Source organism: Martes martes, assembly GCF_963455335.1.
Source record: "Martes martes genome assembly, chromosome: 2".
NCBI lineage: Eukaryota > Metazoa > Chordata > Mammalia > Carnivora > Mustelidae > Martes > Martes martes.
The window spans coordinates 120,732,253-120,757,969 of record NC_137889.1 but is presented as its reverse complement, the minus strand read 5'-3'; the positions used below and the strand labels follow the sequence as shown (position 1 = coordinate 120,757,969).

General features: G+C 35.6%; 1 protein-coding gene across 3 annotated transcripts in view; it reads right to left on the bottom strand.

Annotated features, from left to right (window-relative positions):
* Positions 1 to 25,717, bottom strand: part of AFG2A (AFG2 AAA ATPase homolog A) — a 337,231-nt gene that overhangs the window by 275,989 nt on the left and 35,525 nt on the right. For all 3 annotated transcript variants that reach the window (XM_080796129.1, XM_080796130.1, XM_080796131.1), the window contains exon 10: positions 18,184 to 18,338. In XM_080796129.1, coding sequence (XP_080652255.1) covers positions 18,184 to 18,338 — 155 coding nt within the window. The remainder of the gene's footprint in view (positions 1 to 18,183; positions 18,339 to 25,717) is intronic.

Here is a 25,717-nt window from a genome sequence, read left to right as displayed (position 1 = left end):
CAGCAACAACAAAAAAGAAAACTCACCATGAAAATGATATAAAGTCTCACCTAGAAAATTCTTCACATCTCATTAAAATATTTTATATTTTTTCTAATTTACCAAATTTCTTAAATAATTTCACTGTGAAGAGAAAAAAATGCTTTGAATATTTAAGGAAATTGCTTAGAAAATTCCTGCCATTCTTACTCTGGCATAGCAGAACTGGGAAAAGATCAAGGAAATGAAAAATGTAAGAACAGAACAAAGAGAAAGGGACTTTTACACACTAGCCCCCCAAAGCCAGGCGCTAAACAAGCATAAGTTCTACGAGTTTCTCAAGTGAATTTTAAATTAACCACAGGTAATAGGTGACAAAATGTCCCAATACTAAAGAAATATAAAAGGTCCAGGAAAAAAATGTTTTAAATAGTAAAAATTTTAAAATGAGTTTTGTCCTGATTATTGTTCTATGGGAATTACAAGTGAATAATCAAACAGAAGGTCTCTTTTGTTATATATGCATGTATCACCAGGACCTTCTTAAGATAGTGCCTATGTATTACAGATGCTCAATGTCTAGCAAAGGAATAAATTACTGGCAGACATACTTCCCTTGTATTATTTTAAAAATAAAGTGGCAAGGGGCGCCTGGGTGGCTCAGTTGGTTAAGCGACTGCCTTCAGCTCAGGAGTCTAAGTCCTGGAGTCTGAGGATCGAGTCCCGCATCGGGTTCCCTGCTCAGTCTGCTTCTCCCTCTGACCCTCCACTCCTTGGGCTCTCTCTCTCTCTCACACACACTCTCTCTCTCAAATAAACAAAATCTTTAAAAAAATAAATAAATAAAGTGGCAAAAGAGGGAGAACTAGCAGGGGGATGGGCTGGTAGGAGGTGAGATGAAAAAAAAATAGGAGAATTAGGAATACACCAGAATGTGTAGTCAGACCTAATGAAAAAATGTTGCTAACAAGTAAAAGTGTACAAAGGCTATACATATGCCTTGCATGATATTTTCTAGCCCAGATCTGTCCAAATAGTTGAGTCATAAATTCAAACCATTTCCTCTGATCTTCTTTGATGGTTGGTTGACAATAAAAATTTTTGCATAATGGAAAGAAAAACCCTCCCCTGCCAAGACTGTACAAAGAGATGCTCCAAATTTTTGTGAAATAGGAAACAAAGGGCGGAGGTCCCCTCTATGTCAGAAAACTGAGCAAACTTGTCCCAAGGAGCTTCAACTCTGTGTCTTGAGGTATAGACCAGAAAGGGAGTTCCGACATGGAAGAAAAACCAACGCTGGCCAGAAAGTCAAGATGTTAGGGAAAAAAGATTACTATTGATTTTGGCTTGAGGCAGCAGGTATAAGGAGAAAGCCCTGACAGAGGAAAATACTTCTTAGAGCACAGTCCTAATGGCAAATATTGAGAAAAAGAACAAAGGATGTTACCTTATAGTTAAAGCTTGTCTTGGATGCTGAATATGCTACATGTAACAAATGAGGGTATGAATGTTAGTGGGACAGAACAAACTTGGGAACCAGGCCTGAAAGATACCACAAGACAATTCTGGGGAATAAGCTGCCTAAAGAAATGAGACATATATTTTACACATGTTGTGCATTCAGTGAGACAGGTCAAACAAGTCTCAGGAACAAAGCAAGCCTACATGGTAGACCGTTGAGCAAAACTTGGCTCTCCTAGGGTAAAATTTGTTTGTCTTTTATAACTTCTGATAGGTATGGGGGCTCATATGTTACAAGTATCAACAAGAGAGCCAGACTCCCATAGGTATAGTGGTAGAGGTTTTAATATCAAATATCCATTCACTTACTCATTTATTCACTCACTCACTCACTCTGATATATTCATTCTACTGCAAGGTTATTATGTTTGGAATGTCTGGCCAGACTCTAGGAATACAGGTAGGTATACAGAATGAGGTATGAGGAATGAACAAAACTGACACGGTCTCTACATCATTGAACTTACTGTCTAGAAGAAGAGGCAGACATTAAAAAAATGCATTAACAACTGAATAACATAAAAGAAGAGATGCATATGAGGATAATGGCAGAATCATACTGAGGGACCTGAGTTTTACTCTAGATTCTAATCTGATAAAAGAGACTCATTTTAGCTTCCCTAATCTGTGACTTGAGCAGTTACTACTCTCCTTCCTGGCTTCCTTTCTTTGCTATCGCTAGGCAAATCTAAAGTTGTGTACATTAGACATCCTGACACTTTACTGAAAAAAGCAAAGTAGTAAGACAGTTAAACATGGATTAAAAACAACAACAACAAGAAAGAAAAAAGAAAACAAAAAAACCCCATGGAGAACAAATTCTGCATATGAGCAGCACATCCACCTAAAATCTAGTTAAGTAGTCATGAAGGGCCGAGGGATTTTTAAATCAGATAATTAAATGTTCAAAATTAATAACTGTCAAGCCGGGATGGAAATGGCCTTTCACCTCAGTGACATTCCTCTCTAAAACCCTTAATATCCTAGCCTAACCACAATAAAAATAGCAGCCAAACTCAAATTGAGGGGCATTCTACAAAACGCCTGACTACAAAACACACTATACTCAAGACTGTCAAGGCCATCAAAAACAAGCTAAGAATAAATGGTGTCACAGCCCAGGGGAGCCTAAGGAGACATGATAACTAAATGTAATGTGATAACCTAGATGGAATCCTGAAATACACAAAAGACGTTAAGAAAAAAACTAATGAAAGCCAAATAACACATGGAGTTAGTAAGTACAGTGTTGAAAAAGGTTTAATTCCGAAGGCCTGGGTTACTTAAACCCTGTCCATTCTAAGGAAACGCCAGTCTTTAAGACTGGCCATTGGCACCCTTCTGGGAGATAATCTCTGGCCTTTTAAATATTGTGCCTGATAAGAGTGATTTTGTACATGAAGCCTTGGGCTAATGTATACCAGTTTGACCAGATAAGCTTACTCTGACAATGTGATTTAAGAACAACCGTTTTTGCTCCAGAAAGGGCTGGAATTTAAGTAGTTAAGTCAGACATGGAAGTGGTGTATGGCTACATGACTGACCTCCAATAAAACCCTGGACACCAAAATTCAGATGACTCTCCCTGGTCAATAACACTTTACACATATTGTCACATCATTTCAGGTAGAATTAAGTATGCTCCCATGTGACTCCATTGTGAGAGGACACCTAGAAGCTTGTGCCTAATTTCTCTGACTTCACCCCCTGGGTCTTTTCCCTTTGCTGATATTGATCTGTATCCTTTCACTGTAATAAATCATAACCAAAACTATAACGGCTTTTGAGTCCAGTCAGTCATCCTAGTGAATGAAGCCTGAAGGTGGTCTTGGGGCTCCCCAACAAAGACAGACAGATGATTACATCATAATAAACTCAGAATTCTCTAGAACTCATATTCTCACATACTCCCGTCCTACCTTCTAGTACCCATCTATAGCCCTGGACATCAGGAAAAAACTCTTATCTCAGGCCTTTAAACTTATTATTATTTTTTTTTAATTTACCTCCAGCTTATAGCGGAGTTCTCAGACATCTGTTAATTTTCAGATTAAGTTTAATCGCTCTACCATATTTTTCCTACTTTAGCATCATATCCCATTCGACTTTATAGCACTGGTCTTTCTATTGGGTCAAAACCAGAAGGTTCATTCTTAATACCCCAAACAAAACAAACAAACAAAAACAAGCTACATAAAAAACTACAAAGCATTTCTCTGAAAAGTACATGAAATTCTGATGCAGTTTTAACATGGGACATTAAACATATTCCACCCTGTGGCCTGGATATAAATCATTAAATAAGGGACACTTTTAAAAAACTGCCAAATAAGGATGTCTGGGTGGCTCAGCCAGTTAAGCATCTGCTTTTGGCTCAGGTCATGATCCCAGGGTTCTGGGATCCAGTCCTGCATCCGGGTTCCTTGCTTAGCAGGGAGCCTGCTTCTCCCTCTGCCTGCCTACTTGTGTGTTCTCTCTTCCTCCCATTCTCTCTTTCTCACAAATAAATAAATAAAAATATTTAAAAAAACAAACAAACAAAAAAACCCTGCCAAAGAGAGACCTTTGTTTCTGGCCAGTGAGTAAAAGAGGTAAGATTTACATTTCTGTCTGAAAAAGAAAAAAAAAAAAAAAAAAAAAACCCTGAAGAAACTGACAAAATATACGAAACATTAATTCTCAGAACACAACAACAAAGGACAATGATCCCTAAGAGAAAGGAAACCAACGAGCTGCCTGGAAAAGGGTCACAGGTTATAGTAGTGAAGGGGAAACATAGGCAGAACCCACAGGTTCCCTGAGATGAGAAGATAAAGGTAGGAGCATGGGGAAGCCAGAGGCTAGGTATCACAGAGCAGAGGATTAGAGATAAAAGAAGTCCACGGGGAGAGAAATCCTGAATTCTGATGAGGGTCTCCTTCATATATCTTGTTATCATTGTAAACATGTGAGAAAAACAAAATGAAGCAGGGTAGGGTGGGTGAGGGGAGCCAAAGACCCAAAAGGAATAGAAGGAATAGTGTCTACTCTCAACAGAAACCTCATAATTCACCAGGCATTAGGTAGAGTACCAGAAAGGATCTTATCCCAGTACTAGGGAAAAATTAATCTTAGAGAGAACACTGCCCTGGTCCTAACTAAAAAAATTTAAAGGCAAGATGCGCACCCCACACCACCCCCCAAATAATCAAGCTATTTCCAAGTAACTTAACCACATCTTAGAACAAACTTCAGGAGTATGTTTATGAATATAAAGATTATCCAGCTGCCAATAAGGTAAAATTCAAAATTTCTGGAATTTAATAAAAAAGTACCAGGCATACAAAGAAGCAGAAAAAGACAGCCCATAAGAAGATGAGCAATAACCTGAAGCTGATCCAGAAATTACAGATGACAGAATAAAGACATTAAAACAGTTGTTATAAATGTATTCCATATGTTCAAATAAAGGAAACACTGACAACACTAAGTAGAAAAAATATAAAAAGGTTAAAATCAAATTTCTAGAGAAGAAACTAATTTAATGTCTATAATTTTGAAAATGCAATGGATAAGCCTAATAGTGGATTAGATATTTCGGTGGCGGGGGGTGGTAAAACAGATTAGTGAACTGGTAGACACAACAACAGACATTAAAAAAAGAGAAAAATTTAAAAAAATGTATACAACGTTACTGAACTTCAGGACAATCTCAGGCAGACAAATGTACATACATTTTGAGCCCCAGTGAGGGAGGGAGGCAAGAAACAAAACTAAATATAAAAAATAATGGCCAAGTTTTTTCCCCCCAAAATTTGATTAAAACTATAGACCCACACATACAAGATCATCAATGAACCAGCATAAGAAAGATGAAGAAAACTACCAAGTCACATGATAATTGAATTGCTTAAAACCAGTGATAAAGAAGAAATATTAAAAGCAAACAGAGGAAAAAAGATATATCACATATGGAAAACAAAGAAAATGGAGACAGCGGATTTCTTTTCAAAATGACTGCAAGAAAGAAAGAAGAGTGGAGCAAAAGCAACTTTGGGGGAAATGAGAAATAAAAGATAGGACATCATACTGATCCTACAGACAGTAAAATGATAACAACAGAAATCTATAAATGACTAACTCCATCAATCCAACTATTAAGGCAAATGGATCAATTCCTTAAAAGATACAAACTATCAAAACTCACTCAAGAAAAAAAACAACTTGAATAGTCCTATACTTATTAAAAAATTAAATTGTACTTATGTCTTCCAAATAATGAAAATTCTAGGCCCAGATGGTTTCAGTGGAGTACATTTAAGGAAATAATATTAATTCTACACAATTTCTTCCAACACATATATGATAAGAACATTTTCCAACTCATTTTATAATGCCAGCATTTCCCTAACACCAAAACCAGATTTAAAAACTACATAAAATAACTATAGAACATTACCTCTCATAAACATGTATATAAAGATTCTCAATAAAATACTAGCAAATAAAATCCAGCAATTATATAAAAAGGGTACTATGTCACAGTCAAGTGAAATTAATCCAGAAATACAAGACTAATTCAACACTGAAAATCAATGTAATTCACTATATTGACAAACTAAAAAAACACATTATGATCATTTCAAAGATGCTGAAAATGCATTCAACAGAATTCAACATCCATTCAGGATTTAAAAAAAAAAAAATCTCTCAACAAACTAGAAATAAAAAGGAACTTAATAAAGAACTTCTTAAGAAAATAAAAGCTAACATAATAATTAATGATGAGGGAAGGAAATAAGGAGTCGTTTTCAATAGGTATGGAGTTTCAGTTTGGGAGAGGAAGAAGTCGTGGAAATCTGGAGATGGATGCTGGTAATGACTGCACAGCAATGAAAGCATACTTCATGCTACCAAATTATACATTTAAAATGGTGAAAATGATAAATTTTCTGTTATGTATATTTTATCACAGGTTAAAACAACAACAACAACACTTTTCCCATACTGGGTTTTCACGGCTGCAGGCTATAACCATAGTTTCTATAATACTATGGTTACAAACACAGAGCAGGGTTAACCCTAGCTGGGGGTAGGGGGGGGTTAGAATTAGTAAAGACCTAAATGTAAAAGCTAAAACTACAAACTCAAAATATAAGGTAAATCTTCATGACCTTGGATTTGGCAATGGTTTCTCAAATGTGGTACCAAAGTACCAAAAGCAAAAAGGTACACTGGACTTCATCAAAATTAAAAACTTGTGCCTCCAAAGTCACTACCAGGAAAATAAAAGAGGCAGCCCACTGAATGAGAGAAAATATTGCAAATCATACATATCTGATATCAGGTATCACATATCAGATAAAAGATTTTATCCAGAATATATAAGAATTCTTACTACTCAATAATAAAAAGACAAATAACCCAATTAAAAATGGGCAAAGGATCTTAAGAGACATTTCTTCAAAGAATATACACACAATGGCCAATAAGCAAATGAAAAGATGCTCAATATCATTAGCCTTTAACAAAATGCAGATCAAAAACCACAATGAGCTATTATTTCACACCCACTAAGCAACAACATTGGATACACTGCTGGTGGAAACAGAAAATGGTGTAGCCACTTTGTAAAACTGTTAGTTCCTCAAAAGATTAAACACAGAGTCACCAATGATCCAGCAATTCTACTATTAGATATAGATCCAAAAGAATTTAAAAGAGTTGCTCAAACAAAAACTTGTACACAAATGTTCAAATGCAGCTTTAAGGGGTACCTAGGTGGCTCAGTGGCCTGAGCCTCTGCCTTCAGCTCAGGTCATGATCTCAGGGTCCTGGGATTGAGCCCAGCATTGGGCTCAGCAGGGAGCCTGCTTCCTCCTCTCTGTCTCTGCCTGCCTCTCTGCCTACTTGTGATCTCTCTCTGTCAAATAAATAAATAAAATCTTAAAAAAAAAAGAAATTAAAAAAAAAAACCAACAACAACAAATGCAGCTTTAATTATGAGAGCCAAAAAGCAGACGCAATCCAAATGTCTATGAATGGATAAATCAATTTGCTACATCCAGAAAAATGAATATTATTTGGCAATAAAAAGCAATAAAGTACTAATAATGATGCATGGATGAACCTCAAAAGTTGTATGCTAAGAGAAAGAAATGAGTCATAAAGAATCAAATATCTTATATTTATATGAAATGTCTAGAATAGGCGAATCTATAGAGATATAATAAAGTAGATAAATGTCTGTCCAAGGCTGGTGAGGATGGGCAGGTTGGGAGATGATGGGTAAAGGGTATAGGGCTTCCTTTTGGAATGATAAAAATGTTCTAAAATTGACTGCAGTAATGGCTGTACAGTACTTTAAATATACTAGACCATGAAAATATACACTTTAAATAGTTGAATTGATATGTGAATTGTATCTCAATAAAGCTATTACCAAAAAAACAAATTAACATATTTATATGGAAGGCTAAAAGAACTGTTACTGAAAAATAAGAACCTTTATAAACCAAAATCCTTCACAAAATATTCCGTCATTTAACAAACTTCTATTATTTAGTTATTACCATTTGCCAGCAGTGGGGATACAAAGTAACCAGACAAAAGGTCCACAGGGATATATGTGTATTTTGTGTGTGTGTATGAAAGGGATCACATTACAAAATCTTTGCTAACTGAGAGATCAGAAAACAATTTTCAGGCAGAGAAGACAACAGATGCAAAAACAGGAGTGGTTCAACAAGAGAGCATAATAGTAGAACAAAGTGAAGGAGGCATGAACCAGGTTACAAATAGTAAGCTAAAGAGCTTGGACTTCATTCTAGAGATGATCAACAGGTAGTCACACTGATGGCTTTTAAGCCAGATCAGTAATTTCTGTTGGGAAAAATGAAGTGTAGGGAGGGACTGATTAAAGGAAGTGTAGGGAGTGTAGGGAGGGACTGATTAAAGGACAAGATCAGATGTGTGTGCAATTCTGTACAAGGTGAAGCAAAGATGTGTAGTTCTGCAAATGAACGACATCAACCCTACCGATGAGTTCCTTTACATTAAATGAAAATCAGTGTTTTTAGCAAACACTCATCAAGTATTTACTGAATACCAATCAACTACAATATACAAGTACAGCAGATGCCTCTATGATAATCTCAACATTATTTATAAATTCGAAAGAAGGCACACATCAGAAACAGCAAATTAAGAGCTCTCTTTCCTTCTGTCATCTGAAAGGAAGAGTGATTTCACCAAAGTTAACCAGGATCAGCGCTGAGAACAGAAACTGATGATCTTTACACTAACTTTTTTATCTCTCTCATTCCTCCTCTAGACTATAAGCCTGAGAAAAGTAAGGTATTAAAAAAAAAAAAAAGTGGAGTGAAAGAGTTAAACTTCTAAAATATTTAATACAGTTAAAAGTACAATCTTGATTTTGGCACAGAGTATTTCCTGGTTAAAAGTAATCTACTTTCCCAAATGTGCTTTCCTATTCAATTGTTATTACTTAAAACTATAAAAATGCACAAGAGAAGTTGGCAGGGAAGACTGGGATCTTGGGAGTGATAGAAGACACTCTTCTCTGTCTAGACAACAAGAAGCAAAATCAAAAGAAACCGAATTCAAAAGCCCTGCCAAGCACCAATATGGAATTAATAGAATTTCCACAGGTTGTATATCTATTCCAAAAAAAGCAATCTGTTATTTAGTAAAGCATCACAAAACCCTCGATCCTTTGAATCTGTAAAAAATAAAGAAGATACAGAATACAAGTACTGTTTTTAAAGAATAGAAACTCAAATTCCTTCTAATTATCCTGAGGGTACACTGAAGAATGAAATGTAATTATGGTCAATTAAACTATTTAACTCAAATCTCTGCACAAGAAAAGTAATGCTAATGAACTCATCCTATGAAATTCAACTGCCTTGTCACATTCTGATGTTCTATTCTCATCTGAAAAGATGCCAAATGAAAATACATCAGTAAATTTTGAATATGTAATTAGTGAAACAGTCTTTGATTATTCATAAAATTAAGTTTGCTACTTTTAAAAATGAGAGTAAATGAGGTACGTTTATTTAACTAATGACATTTGGTAAACACTTAACTGTAATGCTTCTAATGCTAGGTAACTAGACTGCCACTCCACCTCTAAGTTTAACCTGGATCCAAGCTTACAAAGAAGTTTAGGGCTATACAATTAGTCTTGAGGCTCTGGTTGCAGTTAACTTTTTATAAAAGTGGGCTCACATGAAAGTAGAGCCCTCTCTTTTTATTGGCTTTTAGCTTATTCTGAACCTAATGTCCAAATTCTGAACACTGCAGTCCAAAAGCAATACCGAAAGTATAAAGATGGATTATTTCCAAATCATGAAACAACCTGAAGCTATATAAAATGAAACAGGGAAAGCCAGGGGGTATGGGTGGGGATGGTTTAGGATGCATAAACGAATTAAACTTGATGGTAATCAATCTGTATATATTTGGTTAAGAACGCCATTTATCAGTGATAATTGCTATGGTACATACCAAATGACTTATTGCAAAGATAATATGTAAATGCAACTATTAAAAGCACTGTATTTTTTTGTTTGTTTCCTTAATAAAAAGAGAATTTTCGATAGATCAAGAAAGCAGCATGTTTTGGCGGAAAATATAAAGGACTACTTTGTATCCTTCCAGAAGAAACAGCTTAGCACGATTACGTGCGACTTTATTCCAAAACTGTTAAATTCACCAAGCAAACAGTTAACTTAAAATTCACTAAGGTTAAAATTCACTAAAGAAACAGCTTGCTTTATAAAATATGAGGAATCTAAAGAATGTTACATGAAGGTAATAATTTACTAAATTATACTTTAGTACAGAAGAAGGATGCAATATTTAAATATATGTGAATCTATCTGGGTTTTTTCATGACAATTATAGTTTTCACTTGTCCACTGAACAAATATTAATTGGCATCTATTATGTGCTAGGATAAAAATAAAAAGTAAGAACTTCTCTCATGGAACTTAAAAATCCCATTAAAAAAAAAAAAACCATCTAGTTTACACCCGTTATCTAAAAATTAAACATTTTTACAGGAAGGAGAGGATATAAATTGATAGTTCTTTCTCATTTTCTTTTTTTAATCTTTTTTTTAAAGGACTATTACTTTTTTTTAAAGGTATTACTCCTCATAATGAAAAAGATATTTTCAGTCAAGAAAATGAACTCTAGTGGCAAATAAAATAGAAAAGGACTAAAGCAAAAATAAAATGAGATTTTTTAAAGCTCTTTATAATTTTAAATTTTTAACTGCATAACCATAGATTAAGACAATCTTTATGGGGGGGAAAAAAGAGCTTAATAACATTTGTCCAAAGCTTTAAAACCACATATTTTAGTGTAGTAATTCCACCACTTCTAGGAATCATAGGTGTAAAGATTTGGATACAAATGTGTGTATAATCGTAGTAGAGAAAAACAGAAAAAAACCCAGATATTTGATAATGGAAGAAGCACAAAATAATTATAGTTTATCCACAAAACAGTCTATTATATAGTCATTAAAAAGATGTTTGTAAAGTAAAATGTTTACCATATAATTTTAAGTGAATAAGGCAAAATATAAAACCATATGTATCCTAAGATTAACTATATGCACAGAAAAACAACCTATCAAAATTTCAAAATCTACTGGAACTATAATAAAATGTTAACAGTTGCTATTTCTGGGTGAAAAATTGAAATTTCAAAATTCATGGTGGCATAGTCAAAGATTCTGAGGATTCCTGTGGTAAAGAAATACATTTGACTTTAATTACCAATCAACTGTAAAATATATTTGACTTTTAATACACCAACTGGTATAATCACCGATTCACAAAGTCCACAAAAAGGAAACATTACATTTAAGTAAGTGGCTAACACTTGTGGTGTCCTGAAATTAATAATGCATTATAATCTTAAGATGAGAATATAACTAGGCCAAGTGTGATTTACAAATTTTAATTTCACACACTGAAATCTTTTCTCAAAAGATGCTGAATGCTCAATTTACTATTAAAAAATGTTCACAATTAACTATTGACTTAAAACAGGTTTTCTATAGCAAAGTTAAGCAAAGTTAGCAAAGTTACTACAAGTAAAAGTACTAAACCACCTGCAAAAAAAAATTTGGAGATATTTTTGTCAATGTAATAGTCTGAAAGCAGAAGAGTAAAGTTTAGGAATCCAATTACAGAAATGCTAATTTCTCAGGAAAATTTTTACAATCTGAAGTGAACATAAAAAGCAATGTAAAAAAGTATTTTGACTAGGGCTAATCACTCTGGAGCTCATGAGTAACATCACAGTACACCATGGCCTTACGCCAAGTAATAAAGTGCCAAATGGAAAATGGCACAAGTCCATGGATCGTAAATACTGTATCAAAAGAAAATAAAGGAAAAAAAAATCTTTCATTAGAGCAATTAAAAATGCAGTTGTAGTACCAGTTCCTGTGATGAATAAATCAGTTCAGCAATTCCAAGAGTGGATAGCCACTGTTTAAACACATTCTCCATTGGCAGTAATTTTAAGTTTAAAAAACTTAATTGTGTTTCTTTAGTTCCTAAACTTTTTTAAACACTAAAGTGTTTTTGGATAGTGTAGTTGGTTTATAACCCTATCACCTGAAATTTTCGCATGTGGCATTTGATGACTTCTACTTGACCCATTATATTATGTGACAGTAGTCAATAAATACAGGTAAATACTACAAGTAAAAGTATTCATACCAATGTGCCCAAACTTAAGACCATAAATTCCAAAGAAATGAAAAGCTTCTACTAATCCAACATCTATCATTCATTATTCCATAATTCCAGTTGTCAAATTATTCATACTAAATGAGCATATTGTGTTACACAGCTTTGGTAAACCCCCAATGTTAAGCTATAAATTCATTAGTGAATTTCAAAAAGTTTCAAAAAGAATTTAAAATCACATAAAGTTGCCTGAACTAGAAGCTAGTCCTTAGGGATGTTCCTATCTCCAGGGCACTGTTTCTCGCCTTAATTTACAAAATAATCGTGTTCTATAAGAAGTCAACAAACGTCTTTGCCACTGAAGCTTTTGCTAACTACCATAAAACTTAGTTGCTCAGAACAACAAACATTCGTTATTTCTGACAATTCTAAGAGTTAATTAGGTGGCTCTTCTGGTCTGGGTAAACTTCTGATCTGGGGTGAGATAGTTTAGCATGGTGTCTATCAGATGTGTGACCACTGGCAGGGTGACCGAAAGGAGAGGATCTCAGCTAAGAGGGCTCACTTCTGCTCCACATGGTCTCTCATTCTCCAACAAACTACCACAGTTTTCTTAGCATAACTAATTTCAGGATTTCAAAGAGCAGCAAGAAAAGGCAAGCCCCAGTGCTTTCGAGCCTGATTGCATCATGATGGTTAATATTCTATTAGCCAAAGCAAGTTACATGGCCAAGTACAAATTCAAAGGATGGAAAACTTGACTTCATCTCTTTTACGGTAGGAGCTACAAAGTTGCTGTGCAAAAAGGGCAAACATACAGTGATGGGAAGAATCTGCAGTCATTTTTTGCAATCTACCACATTGTAAAATGCAGAAGGTATCTGCTCTACTCGGTCCATGGCCAAATAAGTTTCCATAATAGCTCTCTTTTGACACTGAAAGGCTCCACAGCAAAGAAATATAACTGACTTTATTAAAACAGCATTTCCAAGACTTATGTAGCCACAAAACACATTTTCCAAGAACACTTTTAAAAGTAAAAACAAAAAAAGCAAAACAAAACAACAAAAAAGGAGAAAACAAATCCACTGACTTCTTCCCCGCTATATCATTCCATAGACTATATTTATTCCATAGAATCAATATCTTTGTAGTCTCTTTAAGTTTGTTGTGTTTTTGTTTTAGCTTGCAGCAATTAAAAAACATTAGTTCATGACCAAGATAACTATTACTATATACACAATGGGCACAATGGGGCAAAGAGCACAAAACTGTGCCGGACTCTCTAACAAGGCTCTAAGTTTTCAAATAACTGTAATGTTAGAGCTTTTACAAGGGAATATCTCAGAAGCAGTAAGACTAACTCAAAAAAGAAAAACTAATGGAGTGATGACTGAAGCAGAGGGAAAGAATAGTCACAAAATTCCATTCTTCCATCAGAGCTCTCCTAAAACTGTCACAGAGCAATCTGTAAACTTTCCTCAAGCTACACTAAGATATAAACCTCCTGATGATCAAGCCAAATTTAACAGTCTATCCCCTATCCCAATATGACACAGGACATGCCATCAATCCTTTGTTTCAATGTTCATTTTCCAGAAATATTCATATATTCAAAGAGAACTATAAGGCCATTTTTTTCCCCCAGAATGTTAGGCCCACTCAGGTGATAACTTAGCAGATGATTTCACCCATAAAAGGTAGTTTCTGTTGCCCCATAAAAGTTAGTTTCTGTTGCCTTGTGGTGATTTGACTGTGAACTTTGCAAAGCATGTCAATGATGAAGAAAACATAAAGGAACCTAAGGAAACATCAGGCATCAATAGTAGAGGCATCATAACTAGAAGACTTTTTATTTTTGTTCTAAAATTAGCCTAGAAGACATTTTCTTATAAGACTAAATACACAATTAGCATATAACCCAACAGTTGCACTCTTGTGCATTTATTCCAGAAAAATAAAAATTTACATTAACATAATACCTGCACATGACTGTCCATAGCAGGTTTAATCATAAATGCCCCAAACTAGAAACAGACCAGATGTCCTTCAACAGACTAATGGTTAAACAAACTATAGTACAGTCATACCATGGCATACTACTCAGCAATAGAAAGCAACAAACTACTGTTGCACATAGCAACTTGGAAGAATCTCCTGGGACACATGGAACATTCTCCAGAATAGACCACATCCTGGGTCACAAATCAGGTCTCAACTGGTATCAAAAGATTGGGATCATTCCCTGCATATTTTCAGACCACAATGCTCTGAAGCTAGAACTCAACCACAAGAGGAAATTTGGAAAGAACGCAAATACATGGACACTAAACAGCATCCTTCTAAAAAATGAATGGGTCAACCAGGAAATTAAAGAAGAATTGAAAAAATTCATGGAAACAAATGATAATGAAAACACAATGGTTCAAAATCTGTGGGACACAACAAAGGCAGTCCTGAGAGGAAAATATATAGTGGTACAAGCCTTTCTCAAGAAACAAGAAAGGTCTCAAATACACAACCTAACCCTACACCTAAAGGAGCTGGAGAAAGAACAAGAAAGAAAGCCTAAACCCAGCAGGAGAAGAGAAATCATAAAGATCAGAGCAGAAATCAATGAAATAGAAACTAAAAAAACAATAGAACAAATCAATGAAACTAGGAGCTGGTTCTTTGAAAGAATTAATAAGATTGACAAACCCCTGGCCAGACTTATCAAAAAGAAAAGAGAAAGGACGCAAATAAATAAAATCATGAATGAAAGAGGAGAGATCACAACCAACACCAAAGAAATACAAACAATTATAAGAACATACTACGAGCAACTCTACGCCAACACATTTGACAACCTGGAAGAAATGGATACATTTCTAGCGACATATAAACTACCACAACTGAACCAGGAAGAAATAGATAACCTGAACAGACCCATAACCAGTAAGGAGATTGAAACAGTCATCAAAAATCTCCAAACAAACAAAAGCCCAGGACCAGACGGCTTCCCAGGGGAATTCTACCAAACATTTAAAGAAGAATTAATTCCTATTCTCCTGAAACTGTTCCAAAAAATAGAAATGGAAGGAAAACTTCCAAACTCATTTCATGAGGCCAGCATTACCGTGATCCCAAAACCAGACAAGGATCCCATCAAAAAAGAGAATTACAGACCAATATCCTTGATGAACACAGATGTGAAAATTCTCACCAAAATACTGGCCAATAGGATCCAACAGTACATTAAAAGGATTATTCACCACGACCAAGTGGGATTTATTCCAGGGCTGCAAGGTTGGTTCAACATCTGCAAATCCATCAATGTGATACAATACATCAATAAAAGAAAGAATAAGAACCATATGATACTCTCAATAGATGCTGAAAAAGCATTTGACAAAGTGCAGCATCCCTTCCTGATCAAAACTCTTCAAAGTGTAGGGATAGAGGGCATATACCTCAATATTATCAAAGCCATCTATGAAAAACCCACTACAAATATCATTCTCAATGGAGAAAAACTGAAAGCTTTTCCGCTAAGGTCAGGAACACAGCAAGGATGCCCGTTATCACCACTGCTGTTCAACATAGTACTAGAAGTCCTAGCCTCAGCAATCAGACAACAAAAAGAAATTAAAGGCATCCAAATCGGCAAAGAAGAAGTCAAACTATCACTCTTTGCAGATGATATGATACTATATATGTGGAAAACCCAAAAGACTCCACTCCAAAACTGCTAGAACTTGTACAGGAATTCAGTAAAGTGTCAGGATATAAAGTCAATGCACAGAAATCAGTTGCATTTCTTTACACTAACAACAAGACAGAAGAAAGAGAAATTGAGGAGTCAGTCCCATTTACAATTGCACCCAAAACCATAAGATACCTAGGAATAAATCTAACCAAAGAGGCAAAGAATCTATACTCAGAAAACTATAAAGTACTCATGAAAGAAATTGAGGAAGACACAAAGAAATGGAAAAATATTCCATGCTCATGGATTGGAAGAACAAATATTGTGAAAATGTCTATTGTACCTAAAGCAATCTACACATTTAATGCAATCCCTATCAAAATCCCATCCATTTTTTTTAAAGAAATGGAACAAATAATCCTAAAATTTATATGGAACCAGAAAAGACCTCAAATAGCCAAAGGAATATTGAAAAAGAAAGCCAAAGTCGGTGGCATCACAATTCCGGACTTCAAGCTCTATTACAAAGCTGTCATCATCAAGACAGTATGGTACTGGCACAAAAACAGATATATAGATTAATGGAACAGAACAGAGAGCCCAGAAATAGACCCTCAACTCTATGGTCAACTAATCTTCGACAAAGCAGGAAGGAATGTCCAATGGAAAAAAGACAGCCTCTTCCACAAATGGTGCTGGGAAAATTGGACAGCCACATGCAGAAAAATGAAATTCGACTATTTCCTTACACCACACATGAAAATAGACTCAAAATGGATGAAGGACCTCAATGTGAGAAAGGAATCCATCAAAATCCTTGAGGAGAATGCAGGCAGCAACCTCTTTGACCTCAACTGCAGCAACTTCTTCCTAGGAACATCGCCAAAGGCAACAGAAGCAAGGGCAAAAATGAACTATTGGGATTTCATCAAGATCGAAAGCTTTTGCACAGCAAAGGAAACAGTTAACAAAACCAAAAGACCACTGACAGAATGGGAGAAGATATTTGCAAACGACATATCAGATAAAGGGCTAGTATCCAAAATCTATAAAGAGCTTAGCAAACTCAACACCCAAAGAACAAATAATCCAATCAAGAAATGGGCAGAGGACATGAACAGACATTTCTGCAAAGAAGACATCCAGATGGCCAGCAGACACATGAAAAAGTGCTCCACATCACTCGGCATCAGGGAAATACAAATCAAAACCACAATGAGATACCACCTCACACCAGTCAGAATGGCTAAAATAAACAAGTCAAGAAATGACAGATGCTGGTGAGGATGCAGAGAGAGGGGAACCCTGCTACACTGTTGGTGGGAATGCAAGCTGGTGCAACCACTCTGGAAAACAGTGTGGAGGTTCCTCAAAAAACTGAGAATAGAGCTACCCTATGACCCAGAGATTGCACTGCTAGGTATATATCCTAAAGATACAAATGTGGTGCTCCGAAGGGACACGTGCACCCGAATGTTTATAGCAGTAATGTCCACAATAGCCAAACTATGGAAAGAATCTAGATGTCCATCAACAGATGAATGGATAAAGAAGAGGTGGTATATATACACAATGGAATACTATGCAGCCATCAAAAGAAATGAAATCTTGCCATTTGCTACGACGTGGATGGAACTAGAGGGTATTATGGTTATCGAAATAAGTCAATCGGAGAAAGACAACTATCATATCATCTCTTTGATATGAGGAAGTGGAGGTGCAATGTGGGGGGGTTGGGGGCAGGTAGGAAAAGAAAAAATGAAAGAAGATGGGATTGGGAGGGAGACAAACCATAAAAGACTCAATCTCAAAAAACAGACTGAGGGTTGTTGGGGGTAGGGGGGACAGGAAAGGGTGGTGGGGATATGGATATTGGGGAGGGTATGGGCTATGATGAGTGCTGTGAAATGTGTAAACCTGGCGATTCACAGACCTGTACCCCTGGGGATAAAAATACATTATATGTTTATTAAAATAAAGAAATTAATTTTTAAAAAAAAGATCAGTGATTATATCAATATGAATACACTGCTTGTGATACTGTAGTACTGTTTACAAGATGTTACCACGGTGGGGGTGGGTAGTGAGTGAAGAATACACAGGATTTCCCTAAAGTATCTCTTGTAACTACACTGAAGCTCCAATTACATCCATAAAAATTTTAATTTTCAAAAAGTGTTTTTTAAAGTTTAGCCTAAGCAGGTTGTTTCCCTGGAGTCTCAGTTTCTTTTAGAGTTCTATTCAAACAGTGTAGCTAGCATGGGAACACAAATGACTTACATTTGGTACATCAATTGCTACTTCCCTCATTGCACTGGGCCTGATGTCATTCATCCCCTGTAAGAAATCATTCAGAGTAATCTTCACCAGCCCAGCCATCTTGCTATCAGAGAGATTAGGCTGTTTCTTCAGGAGTCTCCGTAAGGCATGGAGACCTGTAAAGAGAAAAGTAATACAAGATTTATCTTCTGTCCCATAAATACAGACTGAATTATTACCAAAAAACTAATAATAAACCCAAACTTCACACATATTATAGCATTTAAAATTGTTTGTGCTTGTGTGTATATATGCAGGTGGGGTAGGTGCCTGAAGAATATGGGAGATGAAGGCAAAAATCCAAAAGCTTAGTTTGGGCAGTAAAAATATGACAAACTGATATGAAATATGAAAAGACAAATATTTCATAAACATGAAATAAAGCTTACAAAAAAAAATCCACAAAAAAGACCATAAGGAGTTATCTAAATAACCTAGGGAATAACACAACTCTTGCTTCTGCCCTTTTTATTAATGCATTCAACCCAGAGTTATAAATTTTGTAAGGTATTGGCAGAATATCTTAAAGGAAATATTCAGTTGGCAGCTGGAAATGTGGTTTTGGAACTCAAGAAAGAATCAGACTTTAGAGTTGTGTGCATACACATGAGATCTGATATTACAGGAACAGGAGAGACCTATAAAAAGAGCCTAGAAAGAGACCATTGATGAAAAAATGAGAGCCAAAGGCTCAATCTTAAGAAAGCCCATCATTTGAAAAGCATAAGAAATGATGGTTTTTAAAAAAGACAGAATAGAAAGAGATGGAGGAGTAGAATCAGAATAGTAAAATACTGCAGTAGCCAAAAAGATGTTCAACCAAGTCAAATGTAGAGAAATCAAGAATAGCTTAAAAGAGATCATGCTGACCTGGAAAGTGACAGATGCAAATTCTTTATTTTTGCTATTTGCTTGCAGTTTAAACACTAACAGAACTAAACATCCTAATTCTCCTTCCTTCATAGCTAAGTTGCCAGATTTAGGGCCCTTTGACCTGTGACAAAGACCACTAGGCAGCAGAGTCCCTCTCTATGTGCTCTTTGCCTTAGAGTCTTTAATAAAGTGAGACTTTTGTGTTCCAGTGAATGATGAAGGTCCACTTAGAATTCCAGTCTCAGACACCCCTTAGAAATTCAGTCTGAATATCCGAACTTGTCCTGGGATACCAGCTAGCTCCATCATGTTAAATCTTTTGTCTAAAACATGGATGCTATGCCTCCATGAATTTTTTACAAAGATAAAAAGATACCATAACTATCATTTTACTTGCTTTCATATATTTGAACTTTTATAGAGAAACAGAAGCATTGATGCAAAGAGGGCAGACACAAACTCCCAAAACAGAAGGTTAGGTATGTTTGACTAGCAAGAAAAAAAATGAATACCTCAACGATAGTCAGAAAGTCAATCTATAGCAATCTTCCCCAGGAAACTATCAGTGTGAATCTAATATTCACGGAGGACTTGGAGATAGTAAGCTAAACTGCAAAAATAGCTACATAAGAAGAAACTGAAGATACACATTAAAAAAAAAAATCATTATTTTCTACAGAAAATGTCTTAGGTCATCTTACAAACACCCAGTTGGTTTTTCTGCCTTCCAAAATGCTGAAAGATAACTCTTTACATCACTCTAGCATTTCTGCTTACCTTTTGAGCAAAAGCACTGGCTCTGTTCCAGATACATTTTCAAGGATGTTTGTACACATGAAGATAGACTGTCTCCCCGCAAAGCAAACAGCAGACATGCTGACTGTCTGATACAAAAGATTCGGGTTCCCTGAATTCAGGATTCTCCTCCTATAATGTCTTGTCTGGAAACAGAAGACACCCAGCCTTCTTCATGTCACTCTGTGAAAGTGAGGCTCAAGGAATTGGTTCAAATGCTGCTGCTCTGGTTACTTCTGTTGCTATAATATTCTGGCCTTTGACTAAGACTCAGGATTTTTTTTTTTTTTTTTAAATAGGTCCTATGCCCAACATGGGGCCTGAACTCACAATCCCAAGATCAAGAATCACATGCTCCACTGACTGAGCCTGCCAGGCACCCCATGACCCAGGAATATTGCATCTTCTGCAAGCACTTGGAAAACTTACTAGCTTGCAGGCAGGGTGTAAAAGCTCAGCCCTTCACAACTCTCGACACAAAAAAAAAAGTTAATATTAAATTAGGTTGCTTCATTGCCTAATATACCTTTTAGTTAAATGGTACAGTAGCGTAAAAAAGAAACCTAAACAGATAAAACTGCAGTAACTAAAGTGCTGTGTTGTATTAAGCAGCACGTTGGTGGCCCCAAAGAACTTAAGAAATTCCTATAAATCTTACATAAATGGAAGTAATCAAAAGAATCTGACTCTTCTTCATGTTTCAAATGGCTCTCTAGCAATACTGGTCAACATTTTTAATTTAAACCAGATACCTCACTCTTACCAGAACCAAGATACTAAAAACTGAAACAAAGGAAGCAGTCAAATAATTTCCCTGCCACATTTGTGCCATGTAAGCATAAAGCTTGACACGAAAGATCATTTAATTTCATGTGAGGAAGGGGTTTGGAAAAAAGACAACATATGGCTAAAACATTTACAATAAGAATATATTTATAAACTAGCAAAACATCTGTGATTTCAAATGCAAACTACAGAATTTAGAGCTAGACAAAAATTTCCACATCTATGAAGACAGCAAGAAAAAGAGGAGTAATTCCCAAAGACAGAAAAGGTGAAAAAATAGACAGGAGTTTTCAAAAGTTAAGAAATAGTAAAATAGAAAGACTGGTCTGTGATGAACATATCCAAATGATAGATAACATATATTTACCTACTATTTCTCTTTTTATTTATTTATTTATTTATTTGACAGAGAGAGATCACAAGTAGGCAGAGAGGCAGGCAGAGAGAGAGAGAGAGAGGGAAGCAGGCTCCCCACTGAGCAGAGAGCCCGACGCGGGACTCGATCCCAGGACCCTGAGATCATGACCTGAGCCGAAGGCAACGGCTTAACCCACTGAGCCACCCAGGCGCACTACCTACTATTTCTCAAATAAATTTAAAATTAAAAGATGAAAGTGAGCCACTACTGAGCATATGAATCAAGAGTTGAAAAATAAAGGTTTGAAGTAAAGTCAATCAAGCTAGTAAAGACAGAAGATTAAATCCAAGCACTTTCTCTTGCTCCCTCCCAAACCCCCACCACAGTGAGTATAAGGGGATTTTTTAAAGAAACAAACCTGGAATGGCATATAGGAGAGAAACAATAAAATAGCAACAAAAATTTTGGAAACTCAACAGTAAATGAACAAGTAGTAACTGAATATAACTGACCCAGGAAAGCTGACACACTAGCATACAGTGAGAAAATCTGAGAGGAACCAGATTTACACCAACAGATGCCCCTCCTATTCACCTTACCCACATACAATCAAAAGAGCTCAAAGTTGGATAGCACAAATCACTTCTGGGGAAAAAAAAAAAAAAAAGAAAAATCAGGTTAGAAATAGAAAGTGGAAGGTTAGGAGAGAAGTCTGTTAGGAAGCAGTTAGCTCCTCAAGATCCCCTCCCTAATTGCATAGAGTCAGATGACCTTTCCTGTACCCTATCTCTAAAAATGTCTTCTCTCAGTAAGTAACACAAACCAGTTCTGAATTGAGGGGACACAAAGCACAGCTAGAGACAAGGGAATCATACCGAATAGAGAAATTAGTAAGACGCCCCACCTCCTCCACTCTGCTCTTCCCTGCTCTTCCCTACTATCAAGATACACCTGCCACATAGGAAGCTAAAAGATCCTTCTCACAGAAAGGTACCAGCCCGACTAAGGATACCGACGGTTCCTTCACCCAAGGAAAGGGCCCATGCAGAACTCACTACATGAAAGACCACAAGCTCCAACAGTTCAGAGTACCTAATCAACTTTTAGGAGCTCCACTTTTAAATATGAGAAAACACCCAAAGATCACTAGATATCTAAGAATGCCTTCTAACAAGCACTATAATAAGAAACAAAATATATAGACCAAAAAAAAAAAAAGCACCCTAAAAGAACCAGCAATAATGTAAGAAGAAACAAATACAAGAGCAGCGGTGCCCTGAAAGGACTGCAAGCCAACTGCGACCCAGAGAAAGGCTGGCAAGGTTTTGCCTCCCCTCCCCAATAAAACCAAGAACTAGTCTTTAAATAGAAGTAAAGAATGTGCTCAAGATTAGCTTCTAATGAAGTAATAGGGTCAACAAGAGATGCTGAGCAGAGGCTGAGATAACCCCAGAGCCCACTAGGACCATGTAGAGGTAGCAAGGAAGGGAGCATACAGTTAGTATGAAAGAGTACACAAAACACTCTACTTCTTTTTTGTAATTGTCTCCCTTTTCTGTTCATTTCTGCCCAATCTGTATTAAATATTTGTTTTTTCGACCTATTATTTTTTTAATGACAATGCCCGGCTCATTACTTTTCAACCTTTCCTCATTTCTAATTTAAGAATTTCAGGTTATAAGCATTGCTTTAGCTATATATCCATAAATTTTGATATATCTGCATTGTTTAATACTAAACAGCTTTTCATTTGCATATTATAATTCAACCAATGAGTTATTTAGAGTTTTCTAATTTCCAAACTATAAAATTTTCTAATTTATTCATTTTTAACTTAAATGAATTTTGGTCAGAGAATAAAGTATATTAAATGAATACATTCATAAATGTTGAATTAAATGAATTCATAAATGTTCTTTGTATGCTTCAACATATATGTTGCTGGTTTCAGCATTCTGAACATATATCCATTAGGTCAAGTTTTTTTATTTTGTTGTTCAAATCTTCTCTATCTTCAATACCACTGACAAAGATGCATTAAAATTCTCTCACTAAAATAGCTGTTCTGTTCATTTCTCCTTGTAGTTACAGAAAGTTTGCTTTATAGATTTCACAGCAACCTTTAAAATAGTTATGCCGGGGCACCTGGGTGGCTCAGTGGGTTAAAGCCGCTGCCTTCGGGTCAGGTCATGATCCCAGCGTCCTGGGATCGAGCCCCGCATCGGGCTCTCTGCTCAGCAGGGAGCCTGTTTCCTCCTTTCTCTCTCTGCCTGCCTCTCTGCCTACTTGTGATCTGTCTGTCAAATAAATAAATAAAATCTTTAAAATAGTTATGCCTTTCCAATGAACCGAAAGAATATGCAGTACTCATTTTCATCAGCGGGGATGCTTTTTGTCTTAAAGTTACTTGGTCTAACGTTAACATGACTGTGGTCTAATCCCTACCTTCTTTTCTTGGGTTATTTCACACTGATTTTTGTTTTGTTCTTTTTACATTCCATTTTGCCTTCTACTAGCTTTGAAGGTATATACTCTTTTTCTATTATTTTAGTAATTATACTGGAAATGTTAATGCATGTAGTTACGTGAACAGAGTATGGTGAATCAAAGTAAAGTCAATCATGAAGCTGTCAGGAAATTAATAGGAAAAGTCAGTGAAATAGATATTATTCTACTGCAGAGGGTTTTTAACATCTAGGAGGAACATGTTTGTTTCTTAAATCTTTATTTTGTCTGTAGTTAATTCTGCTCTCTGTATTTTATCTGTATCTTTTTAAAAAATATTTTTTAAAGATTTTATTTATTTATCTGTCAGAGAGAGAGAGAGAGAGCACAAGGGGGGGGAGCGGCAAGCAGAGAGAAGTGGGCTCCTCACTGAGCAAGGAACCCAATGTGGTACTCAATCTCAGGACCCTGGGATCATGATCTGAGCTGAAGGCAGCCACTTAACTAACTGAGCCACCCAGGTGTCCCTTCATTTGTATCTTCTTATCTCTTTCACCAAAAATACCAACAGTATGCTCCTGTCTCTTGAATGGACCTTCTTCTGACGTCATAATCTTAAAAGTCTTTCCAAAGAATGAATTTTTTCTTTAACTTTGTTGTTCTGTTCTCTATTCCATTAAATCTAACCTTATATTTTTAGTTTCCCTCCTCTTGGGTTTATTCTACTGATCTCTTCCAAATACTCAAGCTGAGTGCAGTTATTTTTAACCCTTCTTCTTAATAAAATATATTTGTTATGATTTCATCTTAGAGAATATTTAAAACATAATTTTTACTATTCTATTCTTAATATCTAATTTGCCATATGATGTCTTTTATAGCTCAGAGAGATTATTTAAATATTATCTGATTTAGTTTTCAATTGTACTACTTATTAAATTACTGACACTTAGCTTGAAAATCATGCTTTTATACCTAGCTCCAGGGCTGACACTGCAAACTACTTTTTTGTTCCATGGTAGACTTTGCCAATGCTAGAGCAAATCTCTAGGAAGACAGCAAAGCTGAAAAGGGAAGAAGGGACTTGATGTCCCATAGACTTCCTATCCGTTTGCTATTCCTATGACCATCATTCTACAAACACCAGCACAAACCTAGCAGTGCTACCTTCTCAGAAGACTGAGTTAGCCTTCAGAGTATCAGGTTGCTGCTCCTCAAGGGTCTGAGTTATGGCCCATCTCCTAGGTTTTAATAATTTCAACCTTTTCCCTTTGTATTCTCAGCCTCAGCAGTGATAGCTCCTTCTTGTAGTTGCTACCTTCCTTTCAATTACCTAGTTCACAATTTTATAATTGGTTATCAATTCTTTATATGAAATTTTCTCTGTAAAAGTAACAGGTATAGGTTTTATCTCCTAACTCGATCATGACAGGAATAACAATCCCATGAGATTTTTTTAGAATTATCTTTTTTCTCTTTCCTGATTTATACATATTGACTGAAGTTTTTAGCAAGTAAGAGCAAAGTCACTCAAACATTTTAGCAGGATAATGTAATTTGACTCCCCAAATCCCAATTTGAACAAGAAAAAAATGTTTCTCACTTATGGGCACGGGGAAAAAGTTCTAAATAAGATATTAGTTAACTAAATCTAATAGTATATTAAAAAATCCATATATTCACAAAGAGTTTATCTCTGAAATAAAAAGCTAGTTTATCAGAAAAACTATAAACTCACCGCACTCACTAAATTGAGAATTATTATTTTTATTGATATAGAAAAAATATATTTAAGATTCAACATCTACTTATAATGATAAAAATAATTTAAAATGCTCTTAGCAAAGTGTATTTGATTAATATTCTATTTCAGAAATTTTTAACAAACATTACACTTAATGAAAAGACTTCATATGCACTCTCTAAATTGGCAAAAAGACAAAGATGCCACTATTACTATGAATGGATAATTTAATCGTGGAGGTCCTGGCTACTAAGAATATAAAAAAATAAAAGTGAGAAAACGGTAAAAGGATGGAAAGAGACCAAACTTCCATTATTTGCACATGACAATCACCTACCCAGAAAAGCCAAAAAGATCAGAAGAAAACTAGCAGAATTAATAAGAGAGTTAAACAAGGCTGAAGACTGACAAAAAAATTATCAATATAAAACTTCTCTACACCAAGAAGAGCAAATTTAAAATACAATTTAAAAAAAAAGACACCATTTGCAATA